General features: G+C 35.8%; 1 protein-coding gene across 1 annotated transcript; it reads right to left on the bottom strand.

Moving 5' to 3' along the window:
• Positions 1-3,288: 3,288 nt before the first annotated feature.
• Positions 3,289-18,260, bottom strand: LOC149195748 (uncharacterized). The gene is made up of 3 exons (XM_089408013.1): positions 17,724-18,260; positions 6,670-6,955; positions 3,289-3,422 (listed from the first exon to the last, which is right to left on the bottom strand). The coding sequence occupies exons 1-3, from the start codon at positions 18,258-18,260 to the stop codon at positions 3,289-3,291; spliced, it is 957 nt and encodes a 318-aa protein (XP_089264139.1).
• Positions 18,261-19,460: the final 1,200 nt, after the last annotated feature.

Genomic DNA, 19,460 nt, shown 5'->3' with positions numbered 1-19,460 from the left:
CCGTGCGATCTGACCCCTTCGGATCCAACAATGAACACTCATATCGGGCGGCCTCGGAAGGCCAACCTTTACCCACCCGATGTTAGCAATTTCACTGTGCACCCCGCCACTATGTGGCACCCGATGAATGGAATCAGGCGGCCTCCCTCCAAAACCACTTATCCCAAAAAAGTGGTGCAATGGATTTCACTTACCAAATCCGCTACACGCCAAAACGTCACATCCCCCATTGGCGCCAACTATCCTTTTCCCAATGTATCACCAAAGTCATTGACTTTACACATAAAACCAAAAAAACTTATAGTTTTTTTGTTTTATCATGAAAAAGAACATTCTGACTTCCATGCAAAGCACAGAGTACGTTCAAACTATCAACCTGCTACCAACCGTCAACTGACTGAACCTGCTGAAATTCTCGACCACCTTTCAACTACGTGCGCTTCCTGCAAACAGTGCACAATCACCATTACTCCGTTCAACAACCGAAACCAGGTATTTACCCCAATTTCACCGAGAAACCTTGTTTTCTTGCCAAACCTGAACTAAATTGCTTTAAATACTAAGTAATTTAGTAAGATAAGTTGCCTGGTGACTCTCAAACACCCTGAAATAGACCAATTCTTCCCATTTTCACTGAAACCCTTTGCCCTCGTCCTTGAATCCACAAGAACCAAGGATGGATGCCCCAATTGCATTGAATATCATGCCCATTATGACTCCTCATAGGGATTTAGATCATCTCCCACTTGCAGACAAAGATTTCCATATTAAAGTTACCTTTGTCTCAAAATCCCCTTTGAAACTATTCTGCAAGTACAGAGACCAGTACCTGAACCATGCAGACCACATTGGACTTTGGGAATCAGGTTTACCCAAGTACCAGTTCCCCATAGTCCATAACTTCCCAAAGATTGTACATTACTGTCACATGAACTATGATCGCATCCAAAGGGCAGTGAGAACCCCTGACCAGTCTGTTCTATTTACCATCACTGTTGAATCCATTAACAAAATGCTACAATTACTGCCAAACCAAAGCCTGACTCCTTTTTCTATTGGAGATATGCTGAACAGATACCCTACACTCACCTCAATCAGACTTGCTTAGTTATACCAGACCTTCATCAGAGAAGAACAATACACCCCAAAGGACTGTCCCCCTTACCTATGGACTATATTCTCTAACCTTGGTCGAGACATCATAGACATGATATCTAGTGTGTTAGGATACACCACAAGTGAATTTGTTGATGAAATCATAATATCCTTTATGTCCATCTATTCTCCTAGCCAACCACTAGCCATCATGTTTGACTATGCTAAGTTTATTGCTGACAAAATGCATGACCAATTCATCAAACTGGAAAATGAAAGAGTGTTTAAATATTCGTCAGTTCTATATAATTTATTCTTGTATTATCAAGTTGATAGATTTCCAATTTCCCTCCAAAAGCTTGATACCAAAGGCAACCCCAAATTAGTGATCTTCTGGACTTCATTAATCCATCAATTTGACTCTCAATATTATTATACAGATTTCATAGATCTGTTTGTGTACCTTGTGACAACTATGCTACTAGGAAGCCCTCCCCCCATAATCAGTGTAGAAATCAAGAGGGTCCTACATTTTTCTAAGCATTATAAAGTGGGGGATTGGTACTTGTACCAAAACCACACTGAAATTAGAATCTATGGATGTGAGTTGGCTCCCTACAAACTACCTAGAGACCTCCCCATGAGATTGTTTGCTCTGGAGTATTACAGGAAAATGATCAATTCAAATGAGGTGCATTTTGTGAAATCTAAGAAGAAAGCCCAACTTAGAATAAAAGATCAGCTGGGCCCATTTATTTGTAATAGTAGGGAAGTAGGAAAGGAAGCAGAGGAAATCCTACAAAGGTTGAAACTGAAACAAAGTTTTATATGGAATTATGACCCCTTAGAATTCATTTGTAATAGGAGACAAAAGAATAAATTATCTCCTTACATCCACCATAGAATCCCTGAAATTGAACAGTATGCAAATAGGCTTGAATGGGTGGAAAAAACTTTGATAGATCGAGATAGCACAGAGGTTGTTGTTGATAATGTATTGATAGATTTAGATAGAAGACTTGATGAGGATTCATTTGTACAGGTGCCAGGAGAAACACAATCTCAGAGGCAATCATAGGGACATAATGAACATACAGAAAAAGTAGGGCCATCAGAGCAACTAGAGCTTTCATAGCAACCAGAGCTTTCAGAACAGCCAGAAGAATCAGAACAGCCTGAGATTTTAGAGGAACTTGCTCAGCCAGAAAAAATCATGAGAAATCCTCCTATTTTACAGACTTCTCTGAATGAGGAGAGGAACCTCAAAAGAGATAGAGAGGAGGTCGCTCCTTCCAGTAGACTTGTTGCCCAAACCTATGCTAAGAGACAAAGGCCGAATCCATTTTTAGAGTAGGAGTATACTGAGGAGATAGCAGGAGCTACAGGTGCAGACAGGACAGAAAGCATGGATACCACACCTTCAGGAGGTACAGAAGAACCTTCCACCTCACAGGCTCAAAAGTTGGAAAGACAACAAAGTGTGGAAGTATCCTCCTTCAAGGCTCCTACTAGCCAGAGCCAAGATATCAAAGATAAATATAAAGAAATCAAGGCAAGAAACAAGAGGCTAAACATACAAAGTTATGCACATTACCTGAAAATGGCTCCAACAAACCAAACAAGGCTAATGTCAGCCTTTGACATAAAAGAAGGGAAAATGCAGATGATTTTTTTGAAACCGACCATACAGCAACCCAAGTCAATGGCAGATTATCTTAAAACATATTTTGAAGTATTGGCAAAGGATATCCATCCTATTGACCAAATTGAGTTACATAAGCAAACTGGTGAAATGGTCTACTCCACTTTGACCAGCAAGGCAATAGCAGCCCACCAACTTCAGAATTCACTAAATAACATGTCAGCAAAATTCCAGTTGGAGAAGGCCTCTTCACAGGCCAAGGACACCAGAATAAAGTCCTTGGAAGACTTGGTCATAGAACTGGGACATGATCCCAAGGATGTGAAAGCAGCAGAAAAGCTTATCAAGAAGAAAAATGATGACATAGCTGCCCTGAAAAAGCAGCTCAAGATTCCTTCTCTTCATCATCCTCAGACAGCTGAAGTAATGGAAACCAAGAAGGAGGAAGAGCTTATGGACTTGGTCCTAAAGCTTAATGAACAACTCAAAGAGACCGAGAAGGAGCTGGATAACTTGATACAGTCTAAGCAGAGTGAGTTGGCCACCACTCCTCAGACTGTAATTCCAACAGTCTCCACAACAGTACCCTCCACATTGGCTACTGCATTAGCACCAACAATTCCACCAGCTACTGCTTTACCAGTTTCAGGTACATCAACAAGCACAGAGACACCAACAGAAAAGACTACAGAATTGATCAAGGCCATGGAAGAAATGAGCATCCAGGCCACTGAGCTTAAGAAACTTAGAGAACAAGTGTCAAGTTTAGAAACCAATTGTAAACTTGCACAAATACAGCAGAAAGAAGAAGCTCAGAAGAACCAAAGGATGGTAGAAAGAATAAAAGTCCTTGAAAAGGACTTGACATTGCAAGAGCCACTGGGAGACATGAAAGAAATTCTTTGGACCAACATCATTGATTCCATCAATGATGTTTGGCCTTCTATTCAGGTTATTTTTGAACAGACTGAATTAGTCAAAGTGGCCACAGAAGCAATCCACAGGATAACAAAAGAATTGGGAAATAAACCTGAAGAAGGCAATCAATTGATCACATTTTTGAATAGCAAAAATAGATATCAGCTTGATGAACTGGAAATAGAGGACAGAACAAAAACAATCATAGAAATCAAAAAGGTTCTTACCAAAAGGAACCTAATGCTTAATCTGGAGAAAATATGTGAAAGCATCCAAGCAGACATTGATAGTTTTATGACAAAGTATGGCATCTTAAGACAAAAATGACTTCCCAGTCCTATGGTAATACATGACAAGTTGATGACCTTTGAATATTACATTGAAAGATTAAACAAGCTGGCCAGAAACCGAGCTAGTATTTCAGGGGTGAAATCTTTGCCCACTGGGAAGGTGTTAAATGATGGCCTTGAGAATCTATTTTACATAGAGCGTGAGGTCAAGCACTTGTTTACAAGCAGGCCAAATTTTTCTAAATATACAGAAGCTGACGAGATATAGAGAAAAATGATATGGATGAAGTTACTTGATAGTGAATGGTGGACAAGACTTACAGATTTACTATAAAGTTACTATATTAAATCTACATGGTAAAACATGGCTTCCAGGTAAAATGGGTAATACAAAGTCAAAGCAGAATAGTTAAAGAGTATCAATAGGTCAAAGATAGAAAGTGATTCCAGAACATAACTACAAAGCAACTAAAAGAGCCAAATCCAAATTACAACAACCAGCACAGTCACAATAAAAGGGACAACAAGAAAACAGTTCTCCATCTGTCTCTATCTTCATGTTGAAGATATTTTCTGTCTCCTAGAATAATTCTTATATGGTTATGAGATATTTTGCATCAATTTTTGTATAAATACTTCATAAATTGAAGTAATTAGGGTGGATTAAAGTAAATTTCTGTAGACATTTTATTTTGGAGCCAAGGAGCTATTGTACTCAGGACTAGACTGGTTTTGCTGGAAATGAAATAAAGCTAAGGACATTTCACTGGATTCTTGTGCACAGTTGGAAAAAATAAGTATTATCTCGTCATGCTTAAATATTTTATTTTCTTCATGTTATAAATATTCATATGTGTTTCTTATAAAATATGTAAAGCTAACAAGGAATGATATCATCAAAATTTGCTTAAGTGTTGTCTGTTTCAACTATTTGCTTTATTTATGTTTTCTACTAAACTGCCTTGGTCTGGGAATCCTTAATTGCTCACTTAATTCAGTAGTTTACACCCCCCCCCCCCCCTCTTTGGTCCATATTAAAGGATTCATCATTTCCCTTTGCTATTGATCATCCTTCCTTTCTTCATCTTAATCCAGGTTAAGGATTCTTCATTTCCCTTTGCCCTAGTTAGGACTACTTCATTCATTTAAATCTTTAGATTTGCTTTTGATGTGCTAGCCTACCCTATGCACTCTTACCTTAATGATAGATCAAATCCAGTTAAGCCTTTCTTGATTGACTCCATAACCCAATGGCCTAAATACTTGCTCTACCCATCTGTCTTCTTAATTACACCATCCAATCAAAACAAAACAATCATGAACACTAAGAACTAGCCTAAAATCTTATTCAAAAAAAGTTAAATTATAAAGAGAGAGCCCTCTCTGGACATAGGTTGGCAAGAAACTAAGCCTAAAAGATTAGGTTTGTGGTTACCTCGGACTATTCCTTCTTTGATAACTTCTAAGGAAAAAATCTGACTGATAATAGATGGAAACCTGATGTTGATGATATGAAATGGCCTCATACCCGCTGATATCCATTATGCCTCCTCTACTCAGATATATTTGATTCCATAGCAAACCCTAGCTCAGTGGGAGAGGAAATTAGGGTTTAGTGAAGGGAAAACAGGGGATTTGTAGAAATGAAGGGAAATGAAGGGGATGGGGGATTCTAAATTCTTAGGAAAATTTTTGGAGGTAGGGAGGGATGTTATGAAATAGGGTAAAGTGTAATTTAAAATATTTAGTGAGGGTAAGTAGTCCAAAATGGAAAAAGCACAGGCCTAGCCTAAAAAAAGTGTTAAATTGTAAAAATAGGCTAGGGTTTGTGGGAAAATGGTGAATTTGAGGGATATAAGTGATGGGAAGTGTTTAAGAAGGTCTATGAAGGGTAGGGGATGGTATATGAGCATTAGGATATAAGTTTTGTTGATTTTTTTATCACGGGATTCATGGAACCAAGAAAAATTCCCTCAAAACCCTAGGAGAGGGAAATGAGCCTTAAAAACACAACTAAGGCAACAAGGTATAAGATGATCCACTCACTTACAAATGATAGTTTGGAACCTATAATAATGATGACAGATCTTTTAATGATGGTGCACTAAGCTGAGGGGTGACATGGACCAGTACTTGGAAAACTTTGAAAGGAGTGAAAGCAGTCCTAGATCTAATACCCAATGACCAAATTTTTACTTGAAGACTCACTGAAATGAAAAAAATTGACTTTGACACCCTAAGACCACTTTGTAAGAGCATATTTGATCACTGGTGGAAGGCTGAAAGTACTAACACTAACACCTCTAAAAGTAGGAAACTTAATATCATCAGCCATGTTTCTTCTCGGGGGGGGCTAAGGGGAGGGGGTGGGGGTGGGGGTGTAGGGGAATTATGGGGTTTAAGGGGGGTGGATGGATAAGGAATCCAAAAGATGTCCTAATTCTTTTCAACTCCTAAGTTTGATGTGCTTTCAAGACAGGTGGGGAATGTAATGTGGTTGTAGGGTTACTTCTTTCTTCTTCACTCTCAGATCCTCCTAACAGGGGGATATAGTTAGTTTCAATAAAATTCTTCAGATCTGTTCTATATCATTTTCCACTTCGCGTAGACCCTGGTTTAGGCTTATTTCCTCTTTGCCTAAACATTAATCTGACTGCATCCGCAGAATCCCTTTTTCACACAATAACATCTTAATCCAGAGATTAAGAGATCTTAAGAACTTACCTTGTGGTCCTTTGAAAAATAATTGTTCAGGTTCACTGTAGGACATGATCATGTCTATCACGAACTCAATGATAAATCCTCCCAAAATGCTATTGATCCAGTAATCAACAGCTCTAAATATACTGTTACTCACATTCCTGAGTTGTCGTATCAATTCAAGGTTCCATTCCATATGTTTGTCATGCTTGAAACAAGTCTTATGCTCGGTCAACTTAGATACCCACTCGTACAATTCAATGTGGAAGGAAACAAAGAAGAATTCATATTTCTCTTCGAAGATATACTTCTGCAACCAGTATTTAGTTGATAATCAAGGGCTTATGTTCTCTTTTTCCATACTTTATCTTTCTTTATGTTCTACCCACAGTTGGATTTTTTTCTTCGACGAGCACCAAAACATATCGCTTAATTAGATCCCGGTCCCAGAAATGGAACCACTTGTTGTCCACGCCCCCAACCACTGGCCCTTTCGACAATGACCTGCAAGAATATCATAGTCTCACCTGAAGTAGTTATGGGATGCTGCAGAACTAGGTTTATGCAACCAGAGGGATATGTGCATTTTTGTGTCCATGTATTTACTTGTGTTTTCTACCTTCCTACAACTTCACATACATGAATAACTTTGCGTTGATTATTAACTTTATAGAATTACCCCTATCGCATCAAATAACAGAAAATAGTATAACATGTATTCTTTCACACAATTTAGTAAAAAGCATGCATAACGATAGTAACAACAACAAAGAATGAACACAAAAAGATACACAACACTTTGCCAAAAATTCTTATTTATTAATAATGATCTTCAATACATGCTCTTCTTCGAAGTACGCACCCAGCTGTAGGTGGTCTGTGCACTCGACTGTAGACTCTTCTAGGCCTCCGCACACTCAGTTGCCGAGCCTTCCCCAAAATACATATTACAGACATGAATATAGATATTCAATTCACTTATGATGACATCATTCGATTACAAATTATTACATATCCTTATATACATTAAATTTTGACAAAAACCATGGTCCACATACCATGGATCCAAGAAAACGATGACTAAAACCCAATACCCGTTACAATATAAGGGGCTTTGACCCGTCCTAAAACCCCTAAAACATCATGCGATGAATGCACTACACTCCTCAAAATGCGGAGTCTTTGACCCAAAACTTGGACCAAGTTGGGAGGCGCCCAACATAATAGATAACATTTTTTATTTTTATATTTCAATGCGGTGCGTCGACATAATATTTTGCACTGATTCGTTAATTTTACATCCACACACGTGACACCAAAATGTTCAAGATAAAAAATGCACTGAGCTATAATTTTTTAATATTACGCAGTGTGTTTCATAAACCTAAATGAATGGAGAAGTTACTTTTACTAAACACTCAACTGTAAAAATTATAATTTTTAAAGTGGTGCGCCGTGGAACTTCATGGCCCAATTTGTTTCCATTTTCCAAACACACCATATAATATTAAAAAACTATGGTGTGTTAACTTTACACATTGATTTGTGGTGCACCCTGTAAATTTACAAGGTGCACCATGCATGGTGCGAGCTAAAGCTATTGAGCACACTGTGCAGAAAAGAAAAGAAAAAATAATAAACGATGCATTTTTTTACTTAATTAGTGAGAAAAGATACATTACCTAGACATTTTCTTGTTAGGGAGGCATCGTTTCCATGTAAATGAAAAGACAAATTTGACCACCATTTGACAAAATTCTAAAGGCACATAGTGAGTAATGAACAAAAGTATGATAAGCAAGGGAAGCACTAATGGTAGGATGCATCATAGAGGAAAACGTAGCACTGGGTCTTGAGAGATATACAACAAAACAAATGGTAAAAATGAATTTTACGGTCAGTAAGTGTTTTTTTATTAAAACATGCTTCAGTCTGCTTGAGTACCCGTCACACCAATGCCGATTATTGACGAAGCACACCGCCATTATTAAATTAAAATCCCTACCATGGTGCACCATGTTATTTATGCACCCAGGCATTTCAAAACAAGAATAACATCAATGCTTCATGGAAGTATAACACCGAAATGGTGAAAAGAAAAATTACAACTGATTTTTTTTTTTTTTAATTTAACCTTTCTTCAGTGTTATTGAGTAGCATACACATTTTTGCTTTAGTTTCACCTAACACAACATTATTTTTAAATTAAAAACCCTACAGTGGTGCACCATGTTGTATACGCATCGGGTCATTCAGAAAAGGTAATAGTATTGGGCTTCGTGGGAGTATAGCACTCGAATGGTGAAAATGAATTCTAGGACTGAATTTTTTAAATTTAACACTAATGTAGCACTGTCAAGTAGTATATGCACCGATTCTCTAGAATTAATTAGCACACCGTTATTTTTATTTTTAAAGAAATAAACCTCGAATGGTGCATAATTGTCTATTAAGCATTGTGATGTAAACTCTATTAATGGAATTGATGCTTATTATATGAGTAGCACGTCGATATTTTTGAAATTAAAAAACTTTCCATGGTGCACCATGTTTTTACACACAAGAGATTTCATAAAAAGGGCAAGAACAGGTAATTTATGTCAGTATAGCAACGAAATGGTGAAATTGATTTTTGCAAATGATTTTTTTTTAATTTAACCCTTGTCTAGTGCTACCAAATAGTATACGAACCAGTGTGCCTTATATACATAATGCACCATTATTTTTATTTGTATAAAAGATAACCCTGTAATGGTGCACCATTTTCTATTAAGGAATGAAGCCTTCAATACAATTAACAACACCGATGCGTATAATATAAGTAGTGCACCTCTATTTTTAAATGAAAAATCCCCACAATGGTGCACCATATTGTTTATGCATCAGGGCATTGTATACGGGTTTATCACCAAGGCTTCGTGAGAGTATAGCACCAGACTGGGAAAAATGAATTTTACGACCAATGTTTTTTTTTAAATTTAACCCTTTTTCGGTGTTATCGAGTAGTATACACACCCATGTGCATTATGTAATTAGTTCACTACTATTTTTTTATTTTTATAAAAATTAACCCTGTCACGGTGCGCCATATGCTATTAAGCACCAATGTGTATAACTATAGTAATGCACCAGTGCATTAGTGTATTGTAGACACAATGTTAAAAAACATATGCCAAAACATCTACTTGCCCAACTCTGCTAGTGAACTCTACTACAAATGGATTTTTGGGCTATTTTTATAGGGTATTTTGCAAAAACCACTACTACAGGATCATTTCCTTGTAGTGTGAAGAAGGAAAAAAATTCCCCCCAACCATCCAAACCTCTAAGACACTGATAAATCATAATATCAAGCACATTTCTATTCTATTCCACTTGTTACTTATTTGAAGGGGATTTATTGCATTGGGAAGATTAACATCTTCAAAAAATGTTTAGGACACCTTTACATATGAGTTTACATTATTAACCAAGAGAAAAAATCGACTAATCAACAGGGATTAATGTATAAAACACATTTACATATAAGTGTACATTACTCACTCGGAGAGAATATTGACTAACTAGGAGAGATTAATATTTAAAACACCTTTGCACATGAGTCTACATTAATAACTAGGAGAGAACATTAATTAAATAGGAGATATTAGAACAACCATTTTCTATGGCATCTTGATCCGTAAAATGCCATGGATATTCTACTAGATAGCTCATCACAACAAAACTGATAGATAATACTTTAAAATATGAAATATACACCATGAGGGTTTACTTCTCTTTAAATTCCTAGATCTATAAATTGCATTTTATTGCATATGCCTACATATTAAAATTATTCATAAAATAGAGAACATTGAAATAAAAAAACTTGCAAACCAGGATTTGAGACAAGATATAACATGGGAAACCCTTTTAGGAGAAAAAACTAGTTGGAAGGTGAGGCCGCTTTACTCTCTTTCTCTGAATACAAAATGGATGTGAGTACAAAGAAGGAAGCATTATGGCCTATGGGTTACTACAATACAAAATTCTTTTCTGTGTGCTCTCTACCTATCCATATCAAATAATTTTCTCATCTATGAAACAATATACACTTGAAAAGAATGGAACCCCTTTTCCTCGTAGTGGCTTGGTTATAACATAGCGTGATAGCCTACTAGTCATCAGGTTTGACTTCTTCAAGACTTAACTAGAGTTACCATATGGAATCTTCTAAAGTCTCCTTCATCAAGATCATGTGGTTAGCCTCTTTTCCCATTAGTAATGGGGCTACAATGGCATCCTCTTGAATTATGGTGGACAAAGAAGCAAGGTCAACTTTTGAATGAAATAATGTTTTCATACAAACTTTGATTAAGGTTATTCTTATGTCATTTGAAAGGCCTCCGTGTGAATAATAAGAAAAAAAGTTGTAGCGCTAAAGTGGCAAAGTTTTACCCCAAAAAAACATTGTTTGATACATTAAAATTCTCTCCAATGGTTTCAAACCCCAATTTTCCCAACTAGGTCTTGTCGATAAAAAAGGACCTGTGACTTAATTCCTCTACCTTTTCCACTCTAAAAACATTGAGATGGATGAAAAAAAATACAATGATCCAATCCTAATCACAATTCCCCATTTTGGGAGGCTTTTTGTACCTAAAATATTTTACTAAATGTTTCCTCCACCTTCTCTGCGGCATACCATTTATCCTTGCTTGGAAGTTCTCCTTTTAACACAATATGTCAAACATCATGTTCCTCATCTCTTGTAGTTCTGAACCTCTTCTATAAAATGGTATCTTTTGTTTACTTTCATTAAGTGTTTGGTTCCAAAACCTCTATAGAAGGTAGGTGATCCAAGTGGATGTTGGTGGCCACCCACCTATCCCATTTGGACCCCCACAACTGTCTCTTTCAGTCTTTTTAGTTTCCTAAATTGTAGCACAGTTTACTATTTTTAGCAGTTTTTCGGGTCCTGAACTTCTGGAGCCGTTTTGAGGCCCTAAACGACGTTTTTTTGGGATTCTGGGGCAACATGGGTCCATGGACCCATGTTGCTTCCCAAAGTGGTAGTACTCGGATAGATCTTTCTAACGAGCTATCGTACGCATCAAACGGAGATCGTATGCCAAAGTTACGACCCCGGGAAATTGATGTACCAATTTACCCAAACGGGGCCCACAATTTGGCGTTTCATCTTCTAGGGTTAGGTTTCGGGATGTGAAGGGTTTTCCATTGTTTCTCAACAATAAATAGGCCTTCGAGCCTCATTGTAATACAGTTCGGAACAGTTCAGAGGCATGTAGCCGCCACATCTCTTCTCAGAGATAAGCTACCAGCGCCCTAGCTGGTTTCTTTCCATTTCTGTTTGTAAGCATATTTCAGTATTCTCCATTAATGAAATGAAGTATTATTTCCGCTGCATCTCTATTTTTATGGTTATCGCATCTATGTATTTATGGTTATCTCTGTAATCTATTGCGTTCCTGCTTAAATCCGGATCAGTAGGATATATTCATCTTCTTGATCTAGCTTGGAAGGCTCTTAGAGTTAGAAATCCTCTACATTGAAAATTGAGTAAATGTGCATGTATGGAGGTAGACTGAGTCTACAGGGATTGTATCTCACCTTTTCCATTATATCAAAGGGACCATATTTTAAAACCTTGATTTTATTACCAAGACCATGTAGCCTCTCCTTGTTCAACTGTAACCATACTCTATCTCCCACCTTGAAAAAATTCTCTATTTTGTGTTGATCATGCCCAGTCTTGTACTTTTCCTATGACTTCTATAGTGTCACTTTTACATTCATATGGATTTTCTACAATTTTTTCAACCGTAAAGGAATCCCCTATAAGATCCTCCCTTACTCCTCCTTTCTACCCATATGTAATATCTAAAGTTGAAGGTGGAAAATATTCGAAACAAGTTTCAAATGGCGACTTACCAGTAGAACTGTGGACTGATATGTTATAAGAGTGTTGTATATATACCATATTTTGATCCCATGTCTTTGGATGCTTATGATTGTAACCCCTCAAAAGATACACCAAATTCGTGTTGACTACTTTTGTCTTTCCATCTATTTGAGGATGGAATGTTATAGGCCTCTCAATTTTTGTGTCCATGTTCTAAAACTATGCTCCTTGGTATCCCAAAGTGGACCCAAACATGTCGAAAGAAAAAAAATATATTTCTTTCCCACTTATTGTATTTTTACTAGGTATCAGAACACACATCTTACTAAACCTATAAAATACCAACAAAAGGTAGTCAGGTCCCTTCCTAGTTGTTGGTAAACCTCCCACAAAGTCCATCGAAATTCTATCCCATGGATGAGTGGCTATTTGTAAGGGATGATATAGACCCTATTTCATGTTACTAGGCTTTCTAATATAACAAAGCATGCATTCTCTTATGAACTTAGCTACTTTTTCTTGCATCTTGGACCAATACACATGTCTTTGCATGTTGGTCACTATCTCCCTTACACCTAAGTTCCTTGCAACCTTAGAGGTGTAAGCCTCTCTGATCAACCACAATCAATCACCATTAGGAACACATGAATTATGCAACCTATAGAGTAACACATCCTAGAAATGGTAGTAAACAATGTTGTCACCATCATGCACATTACTTTGGCTCCACAATTATTCAAACACCTCCTTGATGTCCTCATCCCCTAAATATACATATTTGTATATGTCTTGGGTGAATGGCTCCACGTGTTTCAAAGTTCCCAAAGATGTAATATTTGATGTACGTGGACTTGGAAGCATGTAGGCCAACGTGTTTGAGCTAGCATTCTTATACTTGATCATTAAAAGAAACTACTATAGAAACCTCAACCAATTGTAATGGCTAGTCTATTATATCTTACTCTAGGCTTGCACATACTGTAGTGGTTGGTTATCTATGTGGATTATCGTCTTCTTCCCCATCAGATAGTGCTTCCACTTCTTCACAACTTGCACCAAGGCATAGATTTCCTTATCATAGTTAGCGTGGTTAAGAACTACCCCATGAAATACTTTAGAATGGTAGAATATAGGGCCTACTTCATGCATGAAGACCTCTCCCATAGCATACCAACTCACATTTATCTCCACTTTGAAGGGATACTACGAATTTTGGAATGCCAAAACTGGTGCTTGGTTGATCCTCTTCTTTAGGTCTGCAAATGCCCTCTTCTAGTCCTTTCCCCAGTGGAAAATATTTCCACTTATTAGTATTGCATGGAGTGGTTTTTCTACCATTAAAATGAGGCTATGAATTTCCCCACGTATTATGCTACCCCAATGAAATTCCTAATGTTATGCAACCTCCTTTACATTACATAAATGAACAATTCTTGGATGATACAAATGAAAACACCTTATTTGTATATATAGGAATCTAAGGGGTCATAATATAATTATATCCTACATAACAATAATAATGTAAGGGACCAACAATAACAATAGTGGGCTTCTATGGGGCACACCAATAAAAATATGGGGTCTACATGGGCACAACAATAACAATAAGGGGGATATACTAGTATTATAGTGACCTAACATGCCCCTCTCCTTCAAAAAATTGTTACCCTCAATGTTTGAGTAGTTCTAGATGATTCTGTATACAATTATCATCCTCCCATGTGGAATCTTCAGCAGGTAAGTTCTTCCACTTAATGAGATACTCTGAAATTATTTCATTTTGTAGCTAGTGGGTTCTTGTTTTCATGACTGCTTCGAGCTCAAATATGATTTTCCTTCTTCGTCAAGTTCTGAAAACATTGTTTGAACCGGAAGCTTTTCACCTATAACCTTATTTAAGCATGAAACATGGAAAATTAGTTGTACTCGGGAAGATGAAGGCGGCTCCAATCCGTATTTCGTATTACCAATCTTTTGCAACACCTTATAAGGACTGTAGTACTTGGGTGATAATTTATTATCATTATTAGCTTGCCTGTGAGACATTTTTTTGTATGGATGTAGCCGTAAAAACACCTAGTCACCTACATCGAAACTTATTTCACTGCAGTGTTGATATGCCTATTGTTTCATGTGAGTCTGCACAAGAGTGAGGTTATCCTTTAAGAGTTGGAGAACTTGTTGTTCGTGCTCGATATGATATTCCACTGCTTGAACCTTAGAATTATTTCTTAAATATGATGTGATGGATGGTGGATGATATCCATAAAGTGCCATAAATGGGATTTCTTTGTTGTAGTATGGAAGGAAGTGTTATACCACCATTCAGCTAGAGGTAACCACTTGACCCATTATGTTTGTTTGTCAGATACAAAGCAAGGAATATATCCTTCCAAACATTTGTTCACTATCTCAGTTTTCCCATTAGATTGAGGATGATAACATGAGCTATGAGCTAATTGAGTACCAAGACAAGAAAATAATTCCGTCCAAAAAGTTCTAGTGAAAATGGCACCTCTATCACTTACTATAATCTTTGGATTTCCATGGATCTTTTGAATTGTTTCCATAAATAAAGTAGCAACTCGATTGGCTTTAAAAGGATGAGATAATGCACAAAAGTGTGCATACTTGGTAAATCTATCAACTACCACCATTATGACACTCTTTCCTTTAGACTTGGGTAAACCTATGATAAAATCCATTGATACGTCCTCGCATTGCTGATTTGGAATGGCTAAAGGTTGTAGCAGCCCCAGGGTCTTAATTGTCTCAACTTTATTTTGTTGGAAAGCCAAACATTATGCCATAAATTTCTGAATATCCAATTTAAATCCATCACAAAAAAATTCCTTCTTGACCATATGGTATTTTTTTTTAAATCATGAGTGTCCTCCTAAGGGAGAGGTGTGCAATTCAAAAGAATCTTTTGTTTGAGTTGGTAATTCTTACAAATATATAAGTGATCTTTGTACCATAATGAATCTATTAGGTCCCGATACCACTAGTGTAGCCCCTTATTGTTATTAGTGCAACCACCTTTTTGTATTTTTGTGCCCATGTAGTCCCCATGTTGTTATTATTATGCCCCATAGAAGCCCACTATTGTTATTGTTGTGCCCCTACAATATTATTGTTATGTAGGATTTGATTATATTAGGACCCCTTAGACTCCTATATATATAAAGGAGGTCTTGTCATTTGTATCATCCAATAATTTTTCGATTGTGTAATGTAAAGCAGGTTACCCCCTCAAAGAGGCTTATTTTGAAGTCATTGATCTATCTCTTCTTCTATTTTGTGAGCTGGTTTCATAACATTGGGTATCAAAGCTTTGGATTCTAGGGTTTTGCTACTCCAAACAGGTCATCGTGGAATTTTTGCCATATAATTATTTCTACGAAGATTCAAAAGCTAAAATTAAAACTCATTTGATCTGAAATCTTAATGAACTATTGTCTTGAGGCTTCTGTGAATAGTGTTTTGTGTAGATTTTTCTTCCGGGGTTATCTCATCCATAATTATTTGTATCGACATTTCGAGCCATCAACTGTGGCTCATCATCAAGATAGATCAGAAAGTGTGTAAGCTAGATCTTTGTAGAATGAATAAATAGAGGTGTGAGATGGTGTTGGAGTGAGAAAGATGGTAGCCAACTGTCTTAAATTAGGTTAATTTGTAATTATAAAACTTTGTAATACATATTTCTTACAGTTAGTATTTTCATAGTTTAATTTTTAATCTTAATTAATCTTAATTTTACTTTGTTTTATTATAATATGAAAGGAATAATAGGGTTTTTATAATTTTAATAATTTTCATTTAAGTATGTTTGTATTAAATTAATTTAATTATGAATGTTATTTAGGATTTCTCATAATGTTAGTATCAAGAGGATTAGTTTATTAATAATTAACAATTTTATTGTAATAATTGAATAATGTTAATTTTTATTTTATTTTATTTTATTTTATTTTATTTTATTATTTACTTTTGGGATTAAGAATGTTTTTTTTTTTTAATGGGCTATTAGTATTTAATCTAAGATTTTCATTAATTAATGATTAACTATTTTATTCTAATAAATGAATGATTCTAGTTTTATTTTATTATTATTGAATTAGTAGATTTTTATATAGTAATACTAATATTACTTAATTTTAATTTTACTTTGTTTTATTATAATATGAAAGGATTATTAGGATTTCTATAATTTTACTAATTTTTATTTTTTTTTAATTATGAATGTTATTTAGGATTTCATGTAATGTTAGTATCAAGAGGATTAGTTAATTAATGATTAACAATTTTATTTTAATAATTGAGTGATGTTTATTTTTATTTATTTTATTTTATTATTTACTTTTGGAATTAAGAATGTTTGTTTTTTATGTGAATGATTCTAGTCTTATTTTATTATTTATTTTATTATTTACTTTTGGAATTAAGAATGTTTGTTTTTTATGTGAATGATTCTAGTCTTATTTTATCATTAATTTTAGGATCTTGTAATATTAGTGTTTTCTTATTGAATTAGTAGATTTTTATATAGTAATATATAAAAAAAATATTTTGGATTATTTTGATCAATTTTTAATTTTATATATGATTGTTTTAAGTTATATGTTGTGATTAATGGAGACTGAGGCGGGGAGAGAGATAAGCAGGTTGCTGATAGGTGTGAAGGGTTTACAGGAGAGAGGTTGGATCAGGAGGTTAAGGTAGGAATCCAGTTGTCACTTATTTTCCATCCTTCATCTCTGTTGAGGTTGTTTGGGTGTTTGCCTATTTCTATAGCTTCTCTAAATTTTCTATGGTGATAATGATCGATTTTGGCCACTACTTTGGAGTTTTCAATACATACATGATGATTGGTTTTACATGAGTGTTCAGCTAGGGCTGAGGTTTTTGAGTGGTTATGTTTTATGTCAGCAGCATGCTCTTGAATCCTAGTTTGGATAGATCGACCAGTTTCCCCTATGTAGGTTTTTCCGCATGAACAAGGAACCATGTAAACTCCTTTGTGGCATTTGGGATCAACTAGATCTTTGACTGATTTAAGGCACTTGCTAATGGTATTCATGGGTTTAAAGGTGGTTTTAATGTTGTTTTTCTTTAGAATATAGGCAATTTTGTCTGTAGTACCTAATATGTAGGGGAGGTGAACCTTACTCACTTGATCGTCTATAGGTTGTTTATTTTTATTTTTAGGGTTCTCAGCATTTATAAAGGCTTTGATCACTTGGTGTTTATTGTATCCATTCTTTTTGAATACATTCATAAGATGGGTTTTCTCTTTCTCAAAGTGATCATGATCTGAAATACGTACAACTCTGGTTGCTAGAGTGTTGAGAACACCAATTTTCTGAGAAGGATGGTGGTGAGAGTTAGCATGTAGGTAATGTTCTGTGTGTGTTTTCTTATGATATACCTGGTGAGATATGGAACCATCCTGGTTTCTATTGATTAGGATGTCAAGAAATGGAAGGCTTCCATTTTCTTCCAGTTCCATGGTAAACTTGATGGAATTGGATTGATTGTTCAGGTGTTGCAAGAACATGTTTAATTTTTCTTTCCCATGGGGCCAAATAATGAAGGTGTCATCCACAAATCTTTTCCACAGTTTGGGTTTTAATGGGGAAGATTCAATGGCTTTGTTTTCAAAGTCCTCCATAAAGAGATTCACAATGATGGGAGATAGAGGAGATCCCATGGCTACCCCACAGGTTTGTTCATAAATTTCATCTTTAAAGCTGAAGAAGGTTGATTTGAGACAAACCTATATTAATTGGGTCGTGTCAGAGGTTGTGATTTTATGGATTGCATTGATGACTTCCTCTATGGGAATGTTGGTGTGTAGAGCCTTAACATCAAAACTGACTAATAAGTCATTTGGTTCTAGGTTTAAGTGTTTGATCTCATTGATGAAGTGGGTGGAGTCTGTGACATAGGAACTTGTGTTGCCTACTAAAGGTTTAAGTTTCTTTGCTAGGTATTTAGCCAAATGGTATGTGGGTCCTCCTATGGTATGACTGAATTTCAGATCTTGTCTGACTATATTTTCGGAGATATGAACTGAGGAAGTTAGGGTTTTTATGGGATCCAGATTTCAATATCAAATAAGTGGCCTTCGGAAAATTGTCATAACTTTCTCTTTGAGCATCAAATTCAAATTTTTTAAAAAGTGACAAGAATATGATAGACTGTAGGTTTTGGGTATCGTTTTCAGGGCCAAAGGTCAAAACAGTGACATGTGGCACTTCGTATGAGTTCACTCTACTGAACTAGAGAATAATCAGGTCATAGGGAGAGATTTGGCATAAATATTTCTTGGAGAATCCAATATTGATCAGAATTGTGGGGTTGGAAAGAGCACTCAAAGAGCTTCCACAGGAAAAAATTGCAAAACTTGGAGATCCAAAATTACAGAGTTATAGTCATTTAAATATTGAGCTCCTAAAAGAAAGAAAAATAATGACTTGGGTCAAGAAACTAGAAACACCTAGTAAGAAAAATTGGATGATTTGAAGAATGCGATCAAAGCTAAGATAAATAATTTTATATATGCCATGGAAGCTAATATTGATGGTATAGAAGTAGATTTGATGAAAGACGTGGAATATTTGAAGAAAGACATGGAAGGTTTGGAAGAAGGTGGGACAAAGCTACTACAAGAAAGGATTCCTAATGGCGAAAAGGTAGTAGAGGAAACTCATGATGAGAACAAAAGAAATGTTAATCATGATTTTATAGAATATAATGTTAGATTTAAGACCCACCATATTCCAAATATCGATATGAGGAAGTTTGATGGCAAGGATCCTGTAACATGGACACTACAGATGGAGAAACATTTTGATCTCCAGAATATGCAAAACACACAAAGCTACGTATTGCAACTTTATATTTAGAA

Source organism: Pinus tabuliformis, chromosome 2_2, assembly GCF_031772625.1.
Source record: "Pinus tabuliformis cultivar Carrire ecotype Pingquan chromosome 2_2, CPIR1, whole genome shotgun sequence".
Classification (NCBI taxonomy): domain Eukaryota; kingdom Viridiplantae; phylum Streptophyta; class Pinopsida; order Pinales; family Pinaceae; genus Pinus; species Pinus tabuliformis.
Note: the sequence above shows the minus strand (reverse complement) of the source record. Positions and strands in the feature narration are given on the sequence as shown.

What these genes read in the sequence shown, in the direction of transcription:
- LOC149195748 (XM_089408013.1), bottom strand. Translation starts at nt 18,260, where the DNA reads ATGGGATCTCCTCTATCTCCCATCATTGTGAATCTCTTTATGGAGGAC. An exon ending in AACAACCTATAGACGATCAA is followed by an intron (nt 6,956 to 17,723) that starts GTGAGTAAGGTT and finishes TACTGGTTGCAG; the next exon opens with AAGTATATCTTCGAAGAGAA. An exon ending in ATTTTTCAAAGGACCACAAG is followed by an intron (nt 3,423 to 6,669) that starts GTAAGTTCTTAA and finishes TCAATTCTGTAG; the next exon opens with TCTTTTCTGTTGGTGTCTCT.